Genomic DNA, 27,062 nt, shown 5'->3' on the forward strand with positions numbered 1-27,062 from the left:
TTTGATGATGTATATTTAACTCCATATACGGGTGATGCTGATGTTGTGGGAAAAAAAGTTCCACAAACTCTCTTATCTGCAACTTAATTTCAATCTCTAATATATAATAAAACATGGTTGAAAAACTCTTAAAACTAGGTTATAAAACTTGGTTAAAAAAGTCTCAAAAATATAATCAAAGTCTTAAAAAACTCAGACAAGCAAACACTAGAGACTGGCAGAATCTGATGCAAAAAGAGTTTGTTCCCGTATAAATACAACTAAACAAACCCGAGTCCATCCGGATGAGACTGCTCACGGGTCAGCCGCTCGGGTCTTATATACTCTAAACCCCTCCCTTGCTGGGCTTCAGCTTGCCCCAACACCTGTTGGAGCCCCCCCTCGCTCTGGCTCTCTGCCCTCAGTTTGTTTCCTCTCAGTTTTGCCCGACCCATTTCCAACTTTTTTGCAGGACTCTTCCTCACTCCGGCCAATTAGGCACGTTCATGCACTGTACAACAGATAAGACTATAGGAAAGTTAACTTTAAGACATTTAACTATAAAAACTTTAACTTTAAAAAATTTGATTATAAAGTTTCAACTAAAACATATCATTATAAAACTTTTGATTATATGACTTCAACTCTAAAACATTTGATTATAAAGCTTCAAAAATGTTTTCCAACACTGACGTGTGTGACAAATAATGATTTGAATGTTGTAAGTGTCGGGTTTGGATGCATTGAGCAAGAGGTTCTTACGGTGCACTATGTGACTACTTGGACAACCTGCTGCCAATAGCTGTGCTCTGTTTTTGTTACACTCAGCTGATTTCCTGTAAATGGGGAGGGAGGAGCAACCAGATCATGAGATCCAGGCATCGAGGGGGAACTTGAAACAGAAAGTGGTCGTTTCAGACTCCATTTTGAGTCAACAGAGCAGAAGGAGAAAAACTGGAGGCTGAGGCAGGGTGAGTCTTAACCCAACATTTTTATCATTTGACTGTCAAAGTGTCTCAGTCCTCTTTCTACCTGTGGACTGTAGAGGAAAGAAATGTTATAATGAACTGTGTGTGTGTGTGTGTGTGTGTGTGTGTGCGCGCGCGCGCGTTTCTTTATGTGGTTCTGCACGTTCTCTCGTTCTTGTGTGTGACTCTTGATAAAACGTGTTTTTTCTTGATAAGATGAGTGTTCGTGTGGAGGAAGAGGAGGACAGAGCAGAGTCTGCAGAGTCCAGCAGTCTGTCTCTGAAGAGTGACAGGTCCAAAGATTCTCCTCCGTTTTTCAGTAATGAACCCGGACCCTCAGACACAAAGTAAGAAAACGGACACGAACTAAATTATGTGATTCATTTCGGTAACATCTAGCAGCTCCATGTTGTCTTTTGATTGCATGTTTGTTTCACTAAAAGTTTGGGACAGAAAAGTCATGTATCATCCTTTTAGTATTTGGGACAACTATCAATCATCTAAGAGGACTAAGGATTCATGTGACAGGAATAAAACTGTCTTGTGTGTTGCAGAGTTGAGCCCAGCAGACAGACAGCAGAGTCTGCACTGTCTGCACTACCCAGCTGTCTGTCCCTGAAGAGTGATCGGTCCAAAACTGAACCTCTGGATTTCAGTAATGAACCAAGACCCTCAGACACAAAGTAAGAGACTGTTTTTACTGTAAACTGACCTGATGATGTCGCTGCATTAAGGATGAATACAAATTGTTTTGCTCATAGTGTCTGCAGTAAGAACTCTGCCTCATGAATATATATATATGAATATATCTGTTTTAAACTAAGGTGTATATAAAAACTTTACTTGTGATGTTTTTTTCTGCAGGAAAACTCTTGAAACCTTTATTTAAGAATCAAAACAACCATATTTTCATGTTTTGTCCCTCAGGTCAAAATCTCTATATTTGATGTATTTTTTAATGTTGCTCCTCAAAATATTTTGTTGGTTTGGCTCTTCCTCAGATCAGTGATGATCTACCAGGTGCCATCCTAAATGAGTTTGTCTATAATTATGCAGCATGTGCAACAAACAGCTTTGCACACCTTGGTTATGTGTGTTGATTGTTTGACTTAAATTATGTTTTTATTGATCTGTGATTTAAGTTCGTCTTTGTATAAGTCTATGCATTTAGAGGCTGTGTTTTATTAGACAAGGTGTATGCAATATTTAACATCTTGTTCTTAATTTGTTTATTGGGGCTGCTGTCCCACTGTACTCTTGACTAACATGTTTGAGGTTGTTTGCAGCTGTGTGTAGCACTATTGCTCAGGGTTAATGTCCCCTTTGGGTGAATACGTTTGTTTTATTTTTAACTCGTGACTTGTGTAAAACATAGTGAAGAGAAATTGTGGCTTAAAGCTCCACTCAGTAATTCTCCAGTGGATTTAGGTGTTATCAGACTATTAAATGGCTGCAATCAGTTGTTGTCTGGAGGATATATGTGAGGGCCCTACTATAACTCCTGGTCAACTGAGTAAACTGTTATCATCTACTGCTAAGGTGGGATAATAATAATAATAATAGTAATAGACAAGGGCTACACGGTGGTGCAGTGGTTAGCACTGTCGCCTCACAGCTAGAAGGTTCCTGGTTCGAATCTCGGATGTAGTGGGCCTTTCTGTGTGGAGTTTGCTTGTTCTCCCCATGCATGCGTTGGTTCTGTCTGGGCACTCTGGCTTCCTTCTACTGTCCAAAGACATGCTCGTACTTGGTGACTCGAAAAATTTCCCATAGGTGTGAACGTGAATGAATGGTTCTTTGTCTCTGTGTGTCAGCCCTGTGTGTGTGGCTATAGTCCTGATACCTTGACCTGTCCAACAACCTCCATTATGTTTTAATGCTCAGACATTTGTACCCTTTTAAAAATGGTGTCACTCTCAACTGTTAAATTAATTTTATACTTTGATCATTAAATGTTATTGAACCTGTTTGGCACAAAAGCAAACAGATGCAATTCTATTGTTATATATATTATATAAGTGCAGAAAATTACAGAGCCCGGGAGGCGACATGGGAAAAAAAAAAATTAATGTAGGAAAAAAAAGGTACATTTCTGCGAGATAGCTGTCGAAAAGGTCAATGTACTACTTCCTGTGTCACAGTTTAACTGGTGTTGAATTAACTGGTGGCGGTCACAGATGTGTGTGTGGGCGTGGCTTATGAGTCCGTTGTACACAAACGAGGAAATAAACAACTCGATTCTACTTCGCTGCTTTATCTCAGTTAACCGGTGTCTTTTGAGACACTGTAAGACCAACAGTTTGCTGGGCCATTCATTATTCTGTGGTCAACATATGACTATAGTGGACCATACACTCACCACTGCTGACCACTACAAATGTGTCGTCTCTGCTTCTGTTTTCTTAAATTAACGTTATTCCATGGAATCATAGAGTAAATAGACGAGACGGTCAAATCGGTAAACGCTTCACAACAATTAAAACTCAGTACATGTAAATTATGAGTCGCTGCAAATGTGATCTCAGCTTGTTTTTATGTCAATAGCATTGACATGTGCACACATGACCAAAACGTCTCCAGAAGTAACTGTCTTGAACTTTAAATTTTAGTTTCAACGTTATCTTGCTGCACAGTCTCCAACCTGCTAATGAGTTTAAAGCGTTTATTTCCTCGTTTTTTGTACAACGGACTCATACGCCACGCCCACACACATCTGTGACCGTCACCAGTTAATTCAACACCAGTTAAACTGTGACACCTGTCGCCAGGTCAGAGTAAGCTCTGCAACGAGATGTCGAGATGAAAACCGTGCCTGCTGCTAAGCACTGATGTAATCTTTGTATTTGAGGCCAATCTCAAAATAAAATTCAATGAACCTCTCCCACAGATGCGTGCGTTCCATTGTTGTGGTTGAACTGACCCGGAAGTAGTACATTGACCTAAATAAAACCTTTGGCGAGATCTCGCAAAAAATATATGTTTTTTGTTTTTTTTCTATCTTAAATTTGATTTCCCATGTCCCCTCCCGGGCTCTGTAGAAAATGGTGTTTGAACTATTAAGCTGAATAATTTAGTGATTACTGTTGCTGAGTTTTCTGCATTATGAAGTGTTACTTCCATTGCTGTCTGGGATATATGTAAACAAAGTAAGGACAGTTACTATGGTTAAAAAACATAAAGAAAAGGCTTCATGAGTTTATTCTCAATAAGGAGCACAGGCTCTGAGACTCAGTGAGTATTTTTGTTCAACTAGAGAGGAAGACACAAATATATTCCAAATGAAACTCAGCACACACTGGCATCATTGTTACTCCTGATAATACTACGTTAGTAGTTGAACTACAATGCTACAATGTATAGTAATGTTAGGTCATTACTCAGGTACCAAACTGTGTTCACCTGCGGTTTGTGTCAAACTCCAGAGTTGCCTTAATTTCCCATTGCATCCCTGGACAGTCGATAGTGACAGAAGACAAACGGAATGAAAACAAAGGCAACTGTCTGGACTTGAACCTGTGACACCTTTGTTACATACTATGTCTGAAACCAGCCAAGCCGGTCTACCTCAATCTAATTGCAGCCACCTCTGACCTTAGTTCAAACAGTACTTACTCAAGCTGAGCCAACCAAAGTGACTGTAAAACAGTGAAGGATATAATCAGATGATGTGAAGCATTTGCAAGTGTTTAGTTTGTATTTTTAACAAACTACTGGCAGATCAAAATATTTAAGACTGCCAGATAGTAAATAAGATTAAAAACACTTTTACTGCTCTCTGTGAGCGATCGGAGCATCTACACAGTGTGGATCAAATGGTGATATTTTTCAACCAAATTCAACAAATCATTTATAAAGAAATTTCTTCACAGAAAGAGGAAGAGGAGTCATGTTTCTGTGGAGGAGCAGCCGTCCTGCTGTGCTGTGTGTCAGGACGTCCTGAAGGATCCAGTCTCTACCAGCTGTGGACACCGGTTCTGCAGACAGTGCCTCCCCTCATACTGGGATCAGTCTGGTTCATCAGGAGACTCCTCCTGTCCCCAGTGTGGAAAGAGATCCAGAACAAGACCTGGACAGCAGACAGCCAGTCAGACCAGCACTGAACTAAGTAAGACACACATCAGTCTGCTGATGTCATTGTGTCTGATGATAATGCCTTACTGTTTTAATATGGAGACATTTTGTTGTGGGATTGATGGAAATTGAGAACTTCAAACTGCTGAGGTGAACAGACTGTTTAAGAGGAGCGGAGCCCCCATGACACCATGACATCACCCTTTTGTTTGTGGACAATAGTTTTCCATCGCCGTCCTGGTTTTTGGATAAAGAAGTGACCATATTTTGTAGCCATATTTAGCTTCATGCCAAAGCTAATTCTTGGCTATATAAATAACATACAAAGCTAACAAGCTAGGTATTGTCTCGACAGAACTCTTGGACAGTCTGATAGAACGAACCTCATGACAATACATTTTATGTGTGTGTTAATTTCATGACAAATTCTCAAGAAGGCACCGACGTGGAAACATGGCAGAGAGGTTAAGTTCATCGGCATAAATTAGCACTTTACCAGCAGGCAGCAAGCTACACCCTTCTTTAATTGATTATTTTTTGCAATAAGATAATCACCAGGCTGTCAAATGTTCTTGGTTTCATCTCACACGTTTTCTCTTTTTTGTGAAAGGTGGTCTGCAAGAGGTTTTAGATCAACATAAGATCAGTCTGATGACGAGATGTGAATGTGTCACTGAAGGAAGTGATGAAACAGGAAGTAGGACCTCCCTTAAAAGAATCTACACTGAGCTCTACATCACTGAGGGACAGAGTGAAGAGGTTAACACCCAACATGAGTTTTGGCAGCTTGAGACAGTTTCTAAGATGAAGACCCTCCATGACACTCCAATCAAGTGCCACGAAATCTTTAAAGCCTTAAAACCTGACCAACAGAGACGCATCAGAGTTGTCCTGACGAACGGCGTCGCTGGTGTTGGAAAAACCTTCTCAGTGCAGAAGTTCACTCTTGACTGGGCAGAGAGCTCGGAAAACCAAGACATCAGTCTGCTGATTCTGCTTTCCTTCAGGGAGCTGAACTTGATCAAAGACGAGCAGTACAGTCTTCTCAAGCTGCTTCGTGTTTTCCATCCAGCATTACAGAAGCTCACAGCAGAGACGCTCGCTGTCTGTAAACTGTTGTTCATTTTTGACGGCCTGGATGAAAGCAGGCTTTCATTGGATTTCACCAACACTCAGGTTGTGTCTGACGTCTCACAGGAGTCATCAGTCACTGTCCTGTTGATGAATCTCATCAAGGGGAAGCTGCTTCCCTCAGCTCTCGTCTGGATAACATCCCGACCTGCAGCAGCCAATCAGATCCCTCCTATGTGCGTTGACAGGGTTACAGAAGTACAAGGCTTCACTAATGCGCAGAAGGAGGAGTACTTCAGGAGGAGGTTCAGTGATGAAGAGCTGTCCAGAATCTTGTCACATATCAAGACATCCAAGAGCCTCCACATCATGTGTCTAATTCCAGTCTTCTGCTGGATCACTGCTACAGTTCTGGAGCACATGATGACCACAGACCAGAGAGGAGAGCTGCCCAAGAGCCTGACTGACATGTATGTAAACTTCCTGCTGGTTCAGACTACAAGGAAGAAGCAGAAGTATGATGAGGGGCATCAGGTGAGTCCTCAGGAGCTGATGGAGGCTGACAGGGAAGTTCTTCTGAAGCTGGGGAGGCTGGCGTTCGAACATCTGGAGACAGGAAACATCATGTTCTACCAAGAAGACCTGGAGCGGTGTGGTCTGGATGTCACAGAGGCCTCGGCCTCAGGAGTTTGTACTGAGGTCTTTAAAAGTGAGTGTGTGATCTTCAAGAAAACCGTCTACTGCTTTGTTCATCTGAGCGTTCAAGAGTTTCTGGCTGCAGTCTACATGTTCCACTGTTACACAAACAGCAACACGCAAGTACTGAAGGCTTTCCTAAAAGAGTACAAACACATCTATGATAGCCGTGACACATCCCTGGATTACTTCTTGAGGAGCACCATGGAGAAATCCCTTCAAAGTAAAAATGGTCACCTTGAACTGTTTGTTCGCTTCCTGCATGGCCTCTCTCTGGAGTCCAACCAGGGACTCTCAGGAGGCCTGCTGGGCCAGATGGACAACAGTCCAAAAATCATTGCGAGAGTCATCAACAACCTGAAGGAGATGAACAGTAAAGATATCTCTCCTGACAGAAGCATCAACATCTTCCACTGTCTGACTGAGATGAACGACCGCTCAGTACATCAGGAGATCCAAGAGTTCCTGAAGTCAGCGAACAGATCAGAGAAGAAGCTCTCTGAGATCCACTGCTCTGCTCTGGCCTACATGCTGCAGATGTCAGAGGAGGTTCTGGATGAGTTGGATGTGGAAAAGTACAACACATCACGACAGGGAAGACTTAGACTGATTCCAGCTGTGAGGAACTGCAGAAAGGCTCGGTAAGTCCAGGTGTAAGTAACTTTATAAATCAGGGTAGATTATTATTTTATATATATATATAAGTATTGTTGAGTTCTTCAATCCACACTTTTAAATTTGTATTTCTCTAAATATACTAGCTCTTCTTCTTTATTGCAAAATGATCTGTTGTATTCTCATCACAGAACCGTTTCAAATGTTGACTGCAAAATGTTGGTTTTCAGTCAGTTTTGTTTTTAGCTGTTCAGCTCATGTAAAAAAAGCTTCTCTATTAATTTCTAATATTTGTTACTTTTTATATTTCTTTCCTCTATTTATCTTCCACTGGTTATTAAAAGCGACATGCGAACCTGGAAAAAAAACACAGGACTTGACTGAAGAGATCACAGCAGCAGTTAATGCAGTAAAATTATTTCTGCATGAGTAGAATCTGCAAGGTGTCCTTATATAATCAGCCGAGCATTTACTATAACCAATAATGTTAAGTTTAAAATAAGTTTTAATATTATGTTTTATTTTCTTAAAGATGTTTCTGAAGCCACAGAAAAATGCTTTCATGCAATTCTTTCTGCCATGTTTCTGGTAATTGTTTTGGAGCCATTTCAAATTGAGGACAGGATTTTATGGGATGCAACACATTACTTTCTTCTCTGACTATAATGCACTTTATTTTATTACATGCACGCACACACACATACAAATACACACACACATATGCTTTATATGTATCCATGTCAAACACAGAAAGATAAGATGAGCTGAACCCTGAGGTGATAAAACCGTGTTGTGATCAAATTCATGAAGTAAACACAAAGTCTCTTCTTTCATAATAACATATTATGTAATGTGTGTCATAACAGAATTATTAACTGTGGACTGTCAGAGACTCACTACAAAGTTTTGGTGTCAGCTCTGAAGTCCAACCCCTCCCATCTGAGAGAGCTGGAGCTGAGTTACGATGATCTGCAGGATTCAGGAGTGAAGCAGCTGGCTGCTGGACTGGACAGTCCAAACTGTAGACTGGAGACTCTGAGGTCAGTTAACTGAGACCTTAGCATTTAGTTTTTGGTATTTGTCAGTTCATATCCTTGGCTGAGGTTCCAAAGTTTCTGTTCATTAGTGTTCAGGATTTGCCTGATCACAAATCTGTTTTCAAAAATTTTCCGTCTTTCCAAAATGGCAGAACAATAAGTGGAGTAACGCAAAGAGGAGAGATATTTAATATTTGAAAATTTCCACATTTACAGTATTTACAGTGATGAAGAATATGAGTTTGGCTCATAAGAGGCTAACAGAGAGATGGAAGCCCTATACATTTGGAGGTTGTGAGAATTTAAGTACTATCCTACATCATCTTTGAGCACAGCAGCATCAGATACTGTAGGCCTACTTGTTGCAGAGTTGTCTCACAGAGGAACTTTCTCTGCTTTGGCTCCAATCTGGTGATACCAGCGCTCCAGTGGGTAGCGCCTGGTGATGGAGACAAATAGCCTTGATTCTGAGCTGGCTAAAAGCATCCACTTGAATGGATTTCAGCTTTCCAGTTCTTTAAAGGGAGGAGCGCAGGTACTGCTCCAGATGCTGGTCCATCAAAAGCTGAAGTTGGATGAACAAAAATCTTCACTAAACCTGTCTGATGAGATTTCTTCAGTTGCAAAAGTTAAGAAAAACGGGCTTGCTTGGCAGGCAGGTTCAACTTAAACGTGATGTTCACAAAAGTTCAAAATTCTTAACTTGGACAAGAGTAACAGAAAGTTGTGTAAGCAGTGAAAAATGAATAATAATGAATAAATGACAGCCTCTAGTTTGAGATTCTGTTGTTATCTTCAATTTGTTCTTGACAACAGATCTGTTGCTTTGTTTTCATGTCAGCATTGCAGAATTATTAAAAGACACAGATCTTTAGATTGCAGCTAAAAACAAATCAATACTCTGCACTACGAACATCTTCACGTCAACTCTTTCCCATATGCACATACGTATATTTAAAGAGTTATTGGTCTGTAATCAATTCTTCTGTCCATACTGTATGTAAAGCAATCCTCTTATAACCTGACTTCAATGTTACGAGATAGAGGACAAACATTCAGTCTTGCACTTTACATAAATGCCTTTACAATTTACCTTGAACTAGTAAGAGTCCTCAGCAGACTGAGCTGCACATACCAAGCATTGTGCAGCTGCAGTGGGGGAATAGTGACTCAAAGAGTGAATTTAGTTCTAAATAGAAAACACAGACTTGATTTGACTGACTCAGACTGCCGAAGCTTCATATTAGTGTCAGATGAACATACGGGGGTTTATCATACTGTGTAGTTTTGTTAGGAAGGGACCACTTCACACTCACTGGGGTAAATCATTACTGCCACAAGTTAGTCTTTACTGTGAATAAGCATGTGGCTGTTTTAAGACTGAAACAAATGTGGACATTTCATTTTTATTACATGTAACTACTAAGCCTCCAAATACAATAAGAAGAAGGTAATATAACAACTGAAATAATGAACAGTACTGTCCGACCTGTCTGATGTGTTAATGATTCTCTTATATGTGAATGAGATCAGCAGCATGTTATTGAGCTCTGAACATTCTGAAAAGATGTATGAATTTAGTGGTGACATTTGGATGATGTCTGCACACATTATGATGATCCACAAAAGCGGCATTTTTATCTACATCATTTATTCTTTCTTTTTTCAGATTGTTGGGCTGCAGTCTGTCAGAGATCAGCTGTGCTGCTCTGGCCTCAACTCTGAAGTCCAACCCCTCCCATCTGAGAGAGCTGGAGCTGAGCAGAAACAAGCTGCAGGATTCAGGAGTGAAGCTGCTGTGTGGTTTTCTGGAGAGTCCACACTGTAGACTGGAGACTCTGAGGTCAGAAACCATTTTGTACTTCTGTGCTGAGGTTAATATGATGTGAAAGTTGTGTCCATTTTCTTGAATGAAACCTTTATTGCACTTTGGTGAATTTGCCTTGCACCAAGAGCATAAAAAAAAACAAAAAAAACATAAATGACAAAACACATCAACAACCATACAGGACAGCATATAATAAACATGATCATTAAAGCATCGCATGGTTACCTGTGAGGGATATGTAATACCAAGTTCAAACTGTGTTATCAGAGCTTGTAACGGAGCTGAATGCTGTTTGGGACAAAGAATGCGATGCCTCTCTTACGCCGGGGACACACTGGATGCTGAAGCGCTGCGAAGCGCCGCAAAGCGCCGCTCAACGAAAAGCACTTCCGTTCACACCAGACGCGCATTTCTCCGCGCCGGTCGACAAGCGCCTCTGCTCCTCAGCTGTCGTTTTAACACCCCTCCCGCACCCCCTATAGCCAGTCCACTTTGTGTCTCTCTCTTTCTTGTGTGTGTGTGTGTGTGTGTGTGTGTGTGTGTGTGTGCGTGTGTGTGTGTGTGTCTGTGTCTGTGTGTGTGTCTATGTCTGTGTGTATGTGTGTCTGTGTGTGTCTATGTCTGTGTGTCTGTGTCTATGTGTATCTTCATCTCTCTCGCGCTCTGTTTAGATACTGACAAATATATAAAAGCACACAAATATAACATTGCATTTTTCAATCGCGGTGTTTTATTTTGAAATTTGTTTTAATTTTGAAAACTGGCCGGATTCTCTCGTTGTTTCATGTGTGACTTCCTGCCAGGATTGACGCGATCGCTCGTAGAGGTGCACGCCACGGCGCGTCTGGTGTGAACAACACAATCGGTTAACATGGGCGCCGAAAGGAAACGGGCTCCGCTTCGCGGCTATTCGCGGCACTTCCACAGCCGGTGTGTTCCCGGCATTAGTCCGCACCCTGGGCCTTCTGTACCTGCATATTCAAACCATAGGGGGTGCAGTGGGTCTGTTATGACCTTGTGAGCTAAATTCAATGTTTTCTGATCTGTTATGTAAGAAATACTGCACATTTGTCTCCCAGTTATCTTGCTGTTTAACAATCCTGTCCAGTTTGTTCTTATTTTGTACAGACACTGCTCCCCCCAACACTGAATACAAAATGTCAGCACACTCTGAATGAAGTTCTTATTAATTTCCACATAGTTCTGTCAACAACTTCTAAGTTTCCTTAAAAAATAGAGACGCTGGTTGAGCCTTTGCAAATCTTGCATTGGTGGAAGCATTAGTCAGTTTGTTAACAATAACGCTGCACAGGTACTTATAAGTATTCCTGTACAGCTTCAGTGATTGTGTGGTTCATAATTATAGGGGACAGAGAAGAATGTCTTATAAAATCAATTATTCTTTCTTCAGTTTTCTTTGTTTTTTAAAATCAATGATTAATGAGTAATCTAGTTGTAAAATTGGTTCATCTAAGCTCTATGATTGATCCAGAGCATGTCAGAGCATCAACATCTGCAAATTCAATCAATATGCAATCATCCTGATGACTAATACAGTCATTGGTGTACAATGTGAATAACAAAGGTAAGAGTACGCAACCTTGTGGTACCCCAGTCCGAGTGCTGATTACTGACTGACCTCCATGAATGTTGACAAATCAGTGAGAAAATTATATATCCATCCTATGAGGGTGTGGATAACTCCCACACTGCCCGGCTTACCTGCCAATATATCTGCCTGAACAGTATTTAAGTATGCGCAAATAAGATGATTGTGTTTCCAAGTGTTTATAAACTTTGTTCAGAAATGTAACCACGGCATCCTCAACACCTCTCTTTACTCTGGATGCAAATTGTCAAGCATTCGTCTGACTGTTAGTTTAAGACTTAAAATTAGACAACTAAGGGCACAAAACATTTCATAAACACTGAAGTTAAAGCAATAGGTCTAAAATCCTATAATTTAAAGGGGCTTGTCTTTTTTGATTATTTTAGAAATTTTGGAATTAATTGTAAGTTCAGTGAAGCTTGAAAATCTTAAGTGAACACAGGCCCTTACTGCTCAACATTTTTTAAGCATATTCCCTTATATTCCATGAGGACTGATGGATTTCCTTGTATTAATCTTGGTGAAGGCACACTGCACTTGGCAAAGACACATTAGGTGTTACTCTAAAATGTGTGTCACCCTCCCTTCAGTCTACCTTGGGCTCCAATTGGGATTGACCACCTGTCTCATATTCTGCAAAAAATAAATTTAACTTACTGGCAAATCCTACTGTATGTGTAGAGTTGATTTGAGCCACTGGTGGAGCTTATTGTGTTTAAGAGGTCACTGCGTCTGTATGTCTGCATTTTACATTTGCATTTTACACATTTGAACCTGCACCCTGTTGTGTTCAGGTGTTTGGAGTAAACAAAACTTTTACCTTCTTAACTTTCTTCAGCTCTGTACAGATTATTAAACATTTAAGGACTTGATGCAGGGACATTTTCCTCGACAGTAACATCATTTATTCTTTTTTTCAGATTGTTGGGCTGCAGTTTATCGGAGATCAGCTGTGCTTATCTGGCCTCAACTCTAAAGTGCAACCCCTCCCATCTGAGAAAGCTGGAGCTGAGTAACAACAAGCTGCAGGATTCAGGAGTGAAGCTGCTGTGTGGTTTTCTGGAGACTCCACACTGTAGACTGGGGGTTCTGAGGTCAGTTGTATTGGCACTCAGCTACAGACTTTAGATTGATATTTACTGATCCACACTGAGTACCTTAACGCTAAAGTCAAATTTTTCCATTGACTGCAGCAGAGCAATGATTGAGTTAAACATTTAAAACCTAAATATAACAATGAAATCCTACAATAGAATTCACCCTGAACCTCTTAAACACCTTGGTCCGTACTCATAAAGCTTCCTAGTGCAAAGAGTTGCTCCAAGTGAAGAAGTTCTAAGAAAATTCTTAGAATTGTGACGTTTTCTATGAATTTCCCCTTAAAGTTAAAACTAGATCCTTGTAAAAATAAAAGTTATTCACAAAGCATCTCAGCCCTTAAGAGAGCTCCTAAGGTGAGAAACAGTTCGGAGTAGTGAGGAGGACTTTTAAGAGACTTAAGAGTTTCTTAAGCAGAGAAGAAAATGGTGGAAAGACAGAGCGATAGGAGAAATGTTGTTGCCTAAATTTGGCAACTGGAAAAATGCAAAGTGCAGCAGTGATGACTTGGGTCTGTCACAACCGTCAATCAGCAGGGTGATCACTATTACAGGGAATAGGCATGGGTAGAGCGGGCTTGGGTATGGGACGCACATCCGCATCATTGCACGGGCATATTGTAATTCTGCCTTTAAGTTGACTTTGACAGCAGTTACAAGTAAGAAGTAAACTATCTCACCTGTGCTTGGAGACTCCTGTTTGGGTGCTGCAATCTCCCCTCTCCCTTTAGACTTCAACACATACCACTGCTTTTTGCACTCCTCACTAGTGCGCACAACCAGAGGGAAAGAGACATGTATCTGCTGCGCTACATATTCCCATGCCTGCCTCTTGGTTTGAGCTGTAAAAATGTATGTCCTAAAATGTTTTTTTGATCAACTACTTGAGATGAAAGTAAACACTGTCCCTCTGTCCAGTTCGGTTTTCTGGTTCTTCTTGTTAAATGCAGCAAACGCAGCTTCTTATAGCTTTATATAGGCTGGCCAGCATTCACAGTAATTGCGAAGATGAGCCATTTTCCCTCATTAATATCAGTTAGATCAACTACTAAAATTAGCAGCATGGTAAATAAAAGTGATCAAGTAAATATAACTATCTGCATGTGAAGATGAGCATGGTTTCAAACATTCTGTAGGCTTTATACTTTAAAGTGTGGCTTACAATTTATTCAACAGAGATGTTCAGTACATAAAACGGTGTTCATAATTACACAATGTCTGAGTAATTTATATGATTAGACTTAGATTTTACTGTCCTTCTATGGCCATCATCACTAAGAGAGCTTTTTTTTTAACCAATCACGGCTACTGAAAGAATGTGTCATACCTAGCAACGGGGTCAACCACACCTTCTCACTAAGATAAAAGTTTCTTGCTCAGAGTTGCTCTGAGAGTGTTCCTAAATCACTCCTAAGCTAAGACTCCTTGCTAGAAGTTTTTAAGCTAAGTTAGGTCTCTGAGAGTATTCTCAGAAAGGCCCTGATTTTATCTCATACTTCTATTTTTTAAAATGTAAAATAGATACATATATTAATTATTTCGATTAGAACTAGTAGAAAATAACAAATATGTTCAGCAGTTTTTCCCAACATTCAATTAAAATATTTGGCGCTTCTAACGACTGAAAAGTTTAAACTGGATATGAGTTAAGTTTATGGCTCCACTATTTCGAAAAGATATATTGTAGATTGTCTCCTGTTCACATTCTTTGGCATCTATGACATTTTAGTATTTTGATTGGACTCTTTAATTATGGTCTGCTGGTTTTAAATGTATTTATTTTTTATTCTGTTTGGCAATATTACCATGATTTCCAAGCACGAAGGTGGACGAAGAAGCAAATGATCTCATACTATCAAACTAAAAGACAATTTTGCAGTTCACAGATAATCCGTAATGCAAGATAAAATAAAAGAAAGAATGATTTTCACAATGTAAAATATAAAACCAGCAAGCGTCTGGTGGCCGGGCAACTGGTTCTCAACCCGCAAGGATAGGAATGGTGTTGGGTGCAATGCAAGCTGGTTGGCAGGCAAAGGCGGGGACCTAGGCGTGCTGATCTCCCGCAGCATAGACTGGCCCAAGGGACGTCACCACTCTGGCAGGGAAGGAACCAGAGCTGGTGCTAGTGCAGGAGCTGGAGCGTTATCAACTAGATAGTTGGGCTCATGTCCATGTACAGCACTGGGTATTGGACAATCTCCTTGAAAGGGACTGTACTCTGTTCTTTTCTGGAGTGGAGACAGGCGCCGGGCGGGTGTGGGGATACTCACAAACCCCCAGCTAGGCCCTGCGGTGTTGGGGTAGGGGAACGAGAGGGTTGCCTGCCTGACTGCAAGTTGCAGAGAAAGGCTCTGACTGTTGACAGTGCTTATACGCTGAATAGCAGTTCAGAGTATGCAGCCTTCTTGGAGTCTGTGGGCGGAGTCCTAGAAAGGGTTTTGCCTGGAGACTCTATAGTTCTTCTGGGGGACTTCAAGGCCCATGTGAGCAATGACCACTCAGGGGTAATTAGAAGGAATGGCCTACATGATCTGAACCCGAGTGGTGCTTTGTTATTGGACTTCTGTGCCAGTCATGGATTGTCCATTACAAACACCATGTTTTAGCTCAACCATGACTCAAAGGTGTACATGGTACACCCTAGGCCAAAGATCAATGATCAACTTTGTTGTTGTATCATCAGATCTGCGGTTGAATGTCTTGGACACTCGGGTAAAGAGAGCAGAGCTTTCAACTAATCACCACCTGCTGGTTAGTTGGATCAGGTGGCGGAGAGGCTGCCGGACAGACCTGGCAAACCTAAAGGTGTAACGAGTGTGAACTGGAAACGTCTGGTGGAGGCCCCTGACAGCAAGGTCTTCCACTCCCACCTCCAGAATAATTTCCTATGCATGCTGTAGTTGGGGATATGGAATCTGAATGGGCCATGTTCAAGACCTCCACTGCGGAAGCCAGAAGGCAGTCTGTAGTGGCAGCCGAAGAACCTGCTGGTGGACACCGTGAAGAAAGCCATCAGGCTGTAGAAGGAGCCATTTCGGGCTTGGTTAGCCCAGGGGTCTCTGGGAAGCAGCAGAGAGGTACCGGTTGGCCAGGAGGGCTGCGGCCTCTGGGGTTGCAGAATCAAAAACCCAAGTGTGGGAGGAGTTCAGGGAGGCTATGGAGAAGGACTTTTGGTTGGCCTCAAGGAAGCTCTGGCAAACAACAACTCAGGAGGGGAAAGCAGGGCTTCGCTCAGGCTATTTTCAGCAGGGGAGGGGAACTGATGACCCAGACTAGGGATATTGTTGAGCAGTGGAAAGAACACTTTGAGGAACTCATAAACCCAAACAATATGTCCTCTGATTTTGGAGGCAGAGTTTGAAGATCCAGGGGAAGTCTTGCCTATATCCTTGTCCCAGGTTGCTGAGGTAGTTGAGAAGCTCCTCAGTGGCAGGACGCCAGGTGTAGATGAGATTCGCCCTGAGATGCTGAAGGCGCTGTTGTCGTGTTGAAGTCTGGGACAGTGCCTGTGGAATGGCAGACCGGGGTGGTGGTTCCTATTTTTTCTGCTTTCAGGCCATCCGCAAGAACGCTCTCGCTCAATTTGTGCCCCTCCTCCAGGCCGTTAGCCTGTTGTTATAACAAATTTGTCTTTGTCTGCATCTGGGTCCTCTTCCTTATTGTTTAATAACTGAACGTGACAGAAGCAGTAAACTTTAGCCTGTATTATGCTATGAGTGTATTATATTTGAACACACTTGCAGTTGAGTTTAAGAGGTGAACTCAGTGCGTCTTTATTAAAGTTGCAGCTTGTTGCCATTATTAATAGAGATTTTTTTTACACTATTTAACCTGCATTCTGTTGTGCTCAGGTGATGGAGTTTCAAATTTCTAAACTCTGACCTTGTCAACTTTCTTCAGCTCTGAACAGATTATTAAACATTAAAGGATTTCATGCAGGAACATTTTCCTCTACAATAACATAATTTATTCTTTTTTTCAGATTGTTGGGCTGCAGTCTGTCAGAGATCAGCTGTGTTTCTCTGGCCTCAGCTCTGAAGTCCAACCCCTCCCATCTGAGAGAGCTGCAGCTGAGCAGAAACAATCTGCAGGATTCAGGAGTGAAGCTGCTGTGTGGTTTTCTGGAGACTCCACACTGTAGACTGGAGACTCTGAGGTCAGTAACCATTTTGTACTTCTGTGCTGAGATTGATCCACATTGAGTATATTAATGCTAAAGTAGTTTTTCTTCTTCACGGGTTAAGTCTATAGACTGTAGCAGCACAATGTTGAGTTACAGATTTAAAACTTTAATATCACAAGACAAAAAATCGTACACTGTAGAATTCACTCTGAACTTCTTAAGCACATGATTTCATATTTTATTTCACACCATGTTTTTTTAATTTAATGGAATAGATACATACATACATATATATAATTTCAATTTGTACAAGAAGAACATATATGTTCTCTATATTTTTCCATCATTTTATACACAAAATAATTAGTGCTTCTAATTATATTGGTGCTTTATGACTTCAAAATTCCTAAAGAAATATTCTAGATGTCTTAATTCATATTTAACCATTATTCATCCATATATTTGGTGATTGTTGCAAAGCTTCGGATTTTCGAGTTGAATCTTAAATGATTTGTTGTGAATTTTTATTGTATTTGGCTGCTCAACATGAGTTTGTGTAGATGGAGCCGCTGGTGGAGCTTGCAGAGGTTAAGAGGTGAAGTCACAGTGTCTTTATTAAAGTAGCAACATGTTGCCATTATTAGGGAGAGCTCCTTTTTGCTATTTATATTTTACACATTTTAACCTGCATCCAGTTTACATATTAAAAACTTTTACCTTCTTAACTTTCTTCAGCTCTGACCAGCTTATTAAACATTTAAGGATTTCATGCAGGGGCATATTTTCTGTAAAGTTGCATCATTTTTTAAAATTATAATTTTTTTATTTTTTCAGATTGTGTGAGTGCAGTTTGTCAGAGATCAGCTGTGCTTCTCTGGCCTCAGCTCTCAAGTCCAACCCCTCCCACCTGAGAACGCTGCAGCTGAATAACAACAAGCTGCAGGATTCAGGAGTGAAGCTGCTGTGTGGTTTTCTGGAGAGTCCACACTGTAGACTGGAGACTCTGAGGTCAGTAACCTTTTTTTTTTTTACTTATGTGCTGAGATTTATATGATGTGAAAGTGCATTTGCACTAAACTGCAGACACAAGGCTGATATTATACTGATCCACACTGAGTATCTTAATGCTCAAGCCCATTTTCCTCTTCAGTGGTTAAGTCTATTGACTGTAGCAGAGCAATGTTGAGATGCACTCTGAACCTCTTAAACACCTGATTTTATCTTATACTTCTATATTTTTCTAATCTAAAATAGATACATATAGCCTATTAATTATTTTGATTATTACCATATAACCTATAACAAATATATTCAGCATGTTCCTTTCAAACATTTAAATTGGAATATTTGGTACTAATGACTGAAAGGCTTAAGCTGTTGACATCTTTGTTCACATTCCCCAAAAGTGATTCTGACACATTTGGCATCTTGGAAACTTTAGTATGTTGAGACGACTCTTCCATTATTTTCTGCTGGTTTTTATTGTATTTAGCATTTGTGGTGTTCTGACTGCACAACTTGAGTTTACAAATGCAACCACTAGTGGAACTTGCACAGTTTAAGAGGTGAAGTCACTGCATCTTTATTGAAGTTGCAGCATATGCCCATTATTAAGAGCTCCTTTTCTCTATTTTTATTTTACACTTTTAAAAGGATTTAAAGGATTTCATGCAGGAACACTTTCCTCTAAAGTTACTTAATGTATTCTTTTTTCAGATTGTATGACTGCAGTTTGTCAGAGATCAGCTGTGCTTCTCTGGCCTCAGCTCTGAAGTCCAACCCCTCCCATCTGAGAGAACTTCAGCTTAGCAGAAACAGTCTGCAGGATTCAGGAGTGAAGCTGCTGTGTGGTTTTCTGGAGACTCCACACTGTAGACTGGAGACTCTAAGGTCAGAAACCTTTTTTTTTTTACGTATGTGCTGAAATTAATATGAGGTGAAAGTTGTGTTGACACCATAGACTGTATAAATAATGGACATAGCCACCGTGATGTCGCCCATTGGTTTGACGGCTGCGTAATGATATGGCCGCTCCAAGTTGGATTTGGAGCCACATGACCATATTTGTATGAGAGGGCGGTGCTGGAGAGAAGCGAGGGGTTGGCAAACGCCAAGTTATCAAAGCTGTCTGTGCCACAGTCTGTCAGTTCTTTATTTATCAGACAGAGAAGAAGTAGAGGACTCGCCGCTCGCTCACCCGGTGAAATAGCGTTGGAGGAACGACACGTAACGTGAGACTTAAAATAACCGATCTTCTCATCACTACGGTCTGCCGTAATCTCTCCAGGGAACAGCCAACTCCTGACTCCTATGTACTGGCTGGCAAATAAATAAATGTATGATAAACACTGAACAGACTAACAAGCCAGATATGGTGAGGAACGCATACCTGCTACTTAGTGCAAAAAAGAGCCAGATTATGTCCAATTTTTGCTTTAAAAAATCCCCAAAATTCTCCAACAACACAAACATGGTGAAGTTAGGTCCTGTGACTGTGTGTGGTATAAACGGGATTGAAGTTTCTGCTGGTCTTTAAACTGGATTTACAGCACACTTTCTGACAGCTGATGAAGGGACTCTGGAAACACTGATGTGTGGCTGTGTCTGTGTGTCTGCCAGCAGTATCCACCATTCAAGTGACCACGCCACTATAATTTAAGGCTTAATATAAATAAAACGGGTGAGATATAAACAAAATTCACCCCCCGTTTATAACAAAACCGTTTTTTTACCAGGCTGTAAACGTGTTTATTCCTGCTGGCCATTTTCCCATCTGCTGTAATGTTATTTCTTGTTTTCTGGAGCCTCAAGTGGCCACTCGAGAAACTGCAGTTTTTTGCACTTTTTTAACACCGCAGGTTGCCGCTTGGTTGACTCTGAACTGCAGACATAAGGCTGGTATTATACGGCTCAACACTGAGTATCTTAATACTAAATCTATTTATTCCGTTACAGATTGTATGACTGCAGTTTGTCAGAGATCAGCTGTGCTTCTCTGGCCTCAGCTCTCAAGTCCAACCCCTCCCATCTGAGAGAACTGCAGCTGAACTACAACAATCTGCAGGATTCAGGAGTGAAGCTGCTTTCTGATCTTGTGAAGAGTCCACACTGTAGACTGGAGACTCTGAGGTCAGTCCATTTTGGTTTTAGCAGTACTGTACTAAACATAGTTATTATCACAGCAGCAAGATCCAGTGTTGTCTGCTGAACCTCCAACCCTAGTGGCAACTTTCCTCAGTGAAGCTGTAAGAGGAGAACGGTGACGACAGAAATCCCAGCTGATGTGTTTGGAGAACATCTAGGACTTTTAGCATCGTAGTTTATATCTGTCCATTTGACAGTAGAATTGTCCAAACATTTCTATGACAGACACAACTTTTGTGTTACTGTAAAACTTTGAATAAACGCTGATCCCAAATTATCCCTTTTACTCGTGGGGTGTGGCTGCACGTTTCACTCAATTAGTAGCCTGGATACATGCATTATTTATTTAGTTCTCTGTACAGTGTAGCAACATTTTCTCCCCCCTTCACTAAAATGCCACACGTCACATTTATTGGCCACTTTGGTAACAAGGAGAAAACAGTAGAACCAGAATGCTGTCAGGTATTAAGGCTTGCAGAACAAAGAACAGGAGAAGCAGCAGTGAGACACTTCTCTGTTGAACCCAAGGGTTAAAAAATAAAGTAAAGCTGAACCTATGTCAGAGAAAGACGGTAAAGAAGCCAGTATGCATCGGGAGGAAGAAGGTAAACAACCAGCACTCGTACTGTATGCGTGTGTGGAACTACAGCACAAAAGCACTGCAGCTCAGAGATGAAGGATAAAGAAATTTACACCACAGTGAGTGACGGGGGGGACAGGAGAGACTTTGCTGCTTGTTGGCTTTATAGATGGTAAAAAAAGTTTAATAAAAACAATATTGACCAGCATGTTTTTGTCTCTAAAGTAACGTTTTTTCGGGATACTGTATGCATTTTGTATAAAGGTCAGTACTGGTTTAAATACACTTTTTTCCCATCTTCCCGTCCAAGACTTTTGTACAAAAATAATTAAAGGCCCGTCTTATAAAGATGCTCCTCACTAAGGCAGGGTGAGTTTATAGATTAAAGTTTTTTAAAAGTAGTTACACCATGTTCTGGGTGAATACTCAGTTATGATTGGCTGCAGGGTGTCAAGTACTTCATGACAATTAGGACCTTTTTCAGGCTAAGGTCGAAAGTAAACATGGCTGGCTCTGTTGTTCCATAAACTGTATAAATAATGGACACAGCTACCGTTATGTCACCCATTGCTTTCTCGACTGCGTAAATGAAACCGGGATATGGCCGCCGCCATGTTGTTTTTCTGTAGCCAAGTGACCATATTTGGATGAGAGGGTGGTGCTGGAGAGGAGCGAGGGGTTGGCAAATTCCAAGTTATCAAAGCTAAACAGTCTGTGCCTGATTCATCCGCTGGTTAATGAGCAAGTTTAACTTTATGATTCCCACAGCGGAGATTCTTTTTGTGGTGGTGACTGACCGCAGTTGTTTATTTATCAGACTAAAGAAGTAGCGGACTCGCCGCTCGCTAGTCCGCTGACAGAACGGCTCATGAATGACTTTAAATTGACCGGTCTGCAGTCTGCCGTAAATGCCAGAAACACTCCTGACTCCTATGCACTGGCCAGCGATAAACACTGAACAGCTATCCTGTAACCAAGCTATACCTGCTACCTAGTGCAAAATATATATAGTAGAATTTAACTCACCGAAAAGCTGGAGCACAGACTTCTTGTACGGCCTGATAGTTCCATAAATCATAAGCCAAGCCAGATTATGTCCGTTTTTTTGCTTGAAAAAATCCCCATAAGACTCCAACAACAAAAACACGGTGAAGTTAGGTTCAGTGGCTGTGTGGTACAAACAGGATTGAAGTTTCTGCTGGTCTTTAAACTGGATTTACTGCACACTTTCTGACGGCTGATGTAGGGCCTGTCTGGAAACACTGATATATGACTGTTGTCTGTCTTCTTCTCTCGTCAGGTTGTAGTTTTGATATCTGACAGTGTGTGTGATCAGAGAGCTGGATCAGCGGTGTCCTGGTGATCCAGAGAGGGTGAAGCAGCAGCATCAGCTCGTGTGTTGGGAGGCTCTGAATGGGCCATGTTTCTGTGAGTTACAATAGAGAGGAAAGCAATGACTGACAGAGGACTCATACCAAGTGGAGATGACTGCACACTCAACCACCTCATCCACTCTCCACCTGGACCAAGACTTTATGTTGTATTTTTTCTGAACCAAAAGTGACACCACACAACTCTAAATTTTCAGTCATCTAAAGTGAACACAGGTTAAATCACTGTAATCTGCTATATTGCTTTATTTCTTAGTGTCACTCCTGCACGCTGCTGAATGATGGAGAACAGTATCCTTTATCAAACAGATACATTTAATTATGCATACGTCTGCAGTTTTATATGAAGATGAGATTATGATTCTGGATACATTGTCATATAAATTCTGTCTTTACCTTTTTTTCTTATGAATCCAGCATTATGTTCTTTAACAGAATGCATTCTTTGAAGAGATCAGTGTGCTGACACCACAACAATAATGAAGGTGTTAGAATGATGATAAACTTTACATCACTTTCTCATATGGGTGATTCTTCAAATACGGTCCATTTGGAACCGGAAACTTTTGGAAAATCCAACATATAGTTGGAGAAATGCATATATGTTGTATTCCTCCATTCTGTGTGGAAACCCTTCCTGATAATGGCTGCCCTGAAATATGTCTTTATTTTTATTGTACCAATCAGAGGAAATTGTCATTTCCAGGACACCACAAAGACAGTATTGTAAGCAAAAATATCAACATATCTTGTGTTTTCAAAATATTAAATGACCTATCACGTACAGATAAGCCCAAATGTATAAATATATATATTTTCATGATTTTAAAGATTATCTTTATGATATTTAGATTAAAAAATGGCTTTCAACTCTGTAAGTCTTTATGTTTCTTGCATGGATTAATCATTGAGTTTTCTAATCCAGTACATTTATTTTTATACAAATACAAAATATTTTAACTGTGACTGTATTAATAATTGTGCACTGTTTTCTTGAGTTGAGGTATTACTCCATCCATGTTAATACATTGAACTTTGACAGTTTGGATAAAAGAACATTATGATTAACAGTATCAAAAGCCATTTTAAAATCAAGGAAAACTGGAGAGAGGGCAAGCTCAATTATGGTAGCAGTAGCTTGCCTTGGCACATCTGGTAGGTTGCCACAACCTGGGGAACTGCCAGTAGCTACTGCCACCCGCCACGACCTGCCAGAGCTGTAGTGGCAGTTTTGTTGGCTGCCAGGACCTGTCAGGGGGACTACCAGTAGCTACCGCCACCTGCTACCGGATGTGCCACGGCAAGCTACCGCTACCATAATTGAGCTTGCCCCCACTGGGAAAACTGCAACAACAACACTCTCACTATCAAGACTGGATTTAATTTGTTTAATAAAATTAGAATTAGCTGTCTCTGTGGAATGATGTTTCCTGAATCCAAACTGCAAAAGGTGCAATGGAAAATGATCATTGTTTAGATGGGCTATTAATTGGTCAAAAATTACTCTTTCAGTTAGTTTAGAAATGACTGGGAGAATATATTTAGGCCTGTAATTAATCACATTGGTTGCATCACCAGCCTTTAAAATAAGGGTTATTACTGCTGATTACCCGGCATTGGGAAAATAGCATTGTTTAATTTTAAGTTTAAATTACAAGTAATTTATAAGGCAATTACAAGTGAAATCCACTTAAAGTGTTTTGTTTTTGTTTAGTTGTTTTGCCACTGACAAACTCAGATTTTTATTCTGTGTCTGAAAACTTTACGAAAAGCCTCCCTACAGCATTTGGCTGATGAGGAGCAGAGACTTCAGCTATCGTATCCTCAGAAAGATGATGGTAAAATCATTAGAGTGGAGTTTGTCCAGTCTTAGTACGGATTGCATATGTTGTGTATTTGCATTATGTACCCTAAATAGATTAATGGAGCATTTTGGGATTGTGAAAGCAAAATGTCACACATACACTTTGCACAGCTTGCATGGACTGCCCTTTAAATATAGGTCAGACTTTTAAGTTGCTGAAAACAGTAAAATGAAATGTAAAATGTGAGATAAGAGTGCTTCCTCCAGGTGGTGAGTGAGAAACTGCTTCAAACAAAGATGTTCAAGTATCTCAGTTTCTTTTTCACAAGTGAGGGGAAAATGAATCGTAAAGTGACAGGTGGTTGGTGTAGCATCAGCAGTAATGCCGCCATTGTACACAACTGTCATGGTGAAAAAGGAGCTGACCCGGAAGGCAAAGCTTTCAATTTAGCAGTCGATCTCCGTACCAACGCTCACCTTAGTACAAGCTGCCGAAATGAGTTTCCTGCACAGGGGGGTTGGAATAAGCCCTAGAGATAAGGCAGGTCACTACTCCTTCACAGCGAAAGGAGCTAGCTGAGGTGGTTCAGGTACCTGATTCGGAAGCCTCCTGGGTATCTGGGCTAACTTACTTGCTCGTGACCCGACCCCGGATAAGAATGCATGCATGCATGGATGGATAAATGACACGTTCACGTTTTTCTGACAGACTTGTTCTGGCTGCATCGTCTGTCTGAGGCAAAAGAGGTAAGGAAAGGGAAGAAGATCAAAGTGGATGGTTGAGCATAAAAGGCATTATGCACATCATGGAGATTAAAGGCATTTCAATCTACACGTGGCACAGTCTCAAGTTGTCCTAAATTTAGGGTTTTCCATCAGAAAACACTTTTTGTAAGGCAATGCCAAGTGACCTGTTTGGTTTAATGCTGACATAATGGGATGTGTTTGCGAATCAACCTTGTCAGAGATGGACGGCTGCAACATGATGGTTGAAATGCTCATCATATACTGCATAAAGTGAAAGTGTATTTTCTTAATATAGGTGATCATGAAGAGGATTGAATGGTCCCACGTTTTATGTTTGCTAGCGGGGTAGGGGGTTAATGGGGGGCACAGAGGATTTGTGATGAAGAAAAATTGAGTGTGAATGAATGTTTCATGACATTATTAATAGATTGGGGGGCAATGGTAAGGTTAGGCATAGACAACTAAACAGATGGATAGAGAGTGAGCTACAGGCTGGGCTGCTTTTAAAAGAAGTCATAGTCTACACAGTCTGTGGTCCAGTTTTGTGTCTTTTACTGTGATGTAAATGCCAGTTAATTAACATCCAGTGAAATGTCTTTACATCTAATACATGGACTGGCACACAATTTAATAATCCATGTTTCTCGGATAATATATCAAACTTTACTTTAGTACTTACTAGTACTAGTACTACGGACATTTATGTTTACTAGAATTAAACTGTAACAACATTGGTCCCCCATGACTTTTCAAGGGGATTTGGCTGTTGCCACTTGTAACCTTTACTTTCTTTTGTTTGCCCCCCTGTTTCACACAATTTGCCGATTACAAAATATACCAATACTACTACTACTACTACTACTTCTACTACGTGTCTGCCCCAAGATGCCAAGGTGGCACATTAGAGCCTGTTGGTTGTTTCCTTTTCCTTGTTCTTGTTTTTGTTGCAGGTTACTGGTGGGCGGGGTTTCGCCGTACCTGGGAGTGTCTCCCAGGTGCATTTAAGAGCTGCCCGTCGACCTGCACACCTGTCTCTCCTCTCGCTGCTCTCTGTTCGTCCCTGCTCTGCTACACGCCAGTGCGCATCGCATGGCGGAATTACTTTGTTTAGTTGGCTTTGGCTGTAGTTTGACACACTGACTAACAGACTTACACACCTCATGCTCTTTGTACATTAAATTACGTTTGTTTTGTAATAAACATTTACTTTTGAACTGTTTAGGCCGTGTATTTACCTTTTATTCTCATGTCTTGTGAACTGGGTCATGACTGCACCCAGTGAGTGTGAGAAGTGACAAGCATTCCCAAGTCAACATTTTGACTATTACACCATTTGGGTACTCAGTGTACTTCAGTGAACTGAAGTTTGTCATAATTGTCATTGGAAATGCAGTAATGTGCTGGAAAGAGCATTTGTAAGTATGGAAGAAGACAAGTGTAACAGTGCAGGATGGGAGTGGTTTGGGTTAGTTTCCTTTTTGTGCAAAAATGTATGATTAAATTCTGCTGCAGCTAAATTATGGCTTTGAGACAGTCTCTTGGTGGCTAGTAGGAACAAAGAGAATGTATTAACCATTAATTATCCCAAAGTTCACACGACATGTGGGTATTGTATTAAGATAGACCTAATATAATACTAAACCTTTTCTCTCATCACTTTCATTGTGAGAATGATTGTAGCATTAAGCTCAAAGCAGAGCCAACATAGCCACTAGGCTTATTTCCAAGAATCACCTACAAGGCACAAGATGTTTCAACAGCTTTCATCATCTGCACAGGTTGCATCTTTATTGTATCGGTGACAGAGCCACAAGCCAGCATGTATTTGCTCGTCTTTAAAGCATTTAAACAAGATGAAAGGGGCCTGTTAGATGAATGGGCTGGGTCAGGGAAACACATAAAACATTTAGTATAAAATGAAAAGATGTCAGAATGCACTCAGTGGATGGATGGATGTGTGGACAGGACTTGAGGGAGATACAGATTAGATTAGATGGACAGGCAGAGTGGCCGGGTTTGACATACAGCTCTGTTATTTGTGAAGAGGGGACAGAAGAGATGCATGAGTGGATAGTGGATACAGACACAGAGGCATGTTCCTGCCCTTGACATGCTCGTAAATGTGAGCTGTGACAAGCCTCGTCCATCTAGCAGTGATGACAGCTAAACTCGACCAATAATAAGTAGTCAAACTTTTTAGGTGAGAGGGGATGAGAAAAATAGTGAGGCTGGAAATGGGGGAGACGTGATGACAGTTTGTGCCCTGGGACTAAAAGGGAAAGCTCAAAAGGGTGAGAGG

The 27,062-nt window shown here is 40.9% G+C and overlaps 1 protein-coding gene across 2 annotated transcripts; it reads left to right on the forward strand.

The window, feature by feature from the left end:
- Window positions 1-911: 911 nt before the first annotated feature.
- LOC138597736 (NACHT, LRR and PYD domains-containing protein 12-like) lies at window positions 912-23,066 on the forward strand. Of its 2 annotated transcripts, XM_069669215.1 has the most exons (13): window positions 912-950; window positions 1,164-1,294; window positions 1,502-1,630; window positions 4,817-5,052; window positions 5,629-7,426; window positions 8,267-8,440; window positions 10,107-10,280; window positions 12,795-12,968; window positions 16,957-17,130; window positions 17,932-18,105; window positions 18,814-18,987; window positions 20,053-20,226; window positions 22,122-23,066. In XM_069669215.1, exons 2-13 carry the CDS (start codon window positions 1,164-1,166, stop codon window positions 22,126-22,128), a joined length of 3,519 nt encoding a protein of 1,172 aa, XP_069525316.1. In that variant the 5' UTR covers window positions 912-950; the 3' UTR covers window positions 22,129-23,066. The 2 variants fall into 2 exon arrangements, with proteins under 2 accessions (XP_069525316.1, XP_069525317.1); XM_069669216.1 differs by lacking the exon at window positions 12,795-12,968.
- The last annotated feature ends 3,996 nt before the right edge of the window (window positions 23,067-27,062 follow it).

Source organism: Semicossyphus pulcher, unplaced genomic scaffold (genome assembly GCF_022749685.1).
Source record: "Semicossyphus pulcher isolate SPU_LCO1_2020_fin unplaced genomic scaffold, fSemPul1.0.p SCAF_2, whole genome shotgun sequence".
In the NCBI taxonomy this organism is placed as follows: domain Eukaryota; kingdom Metazoa; phylum Chordata; class Actinopteri; order Labriformes; family Labridae; genus Semicossyphus; species Semicossyphus pulcher.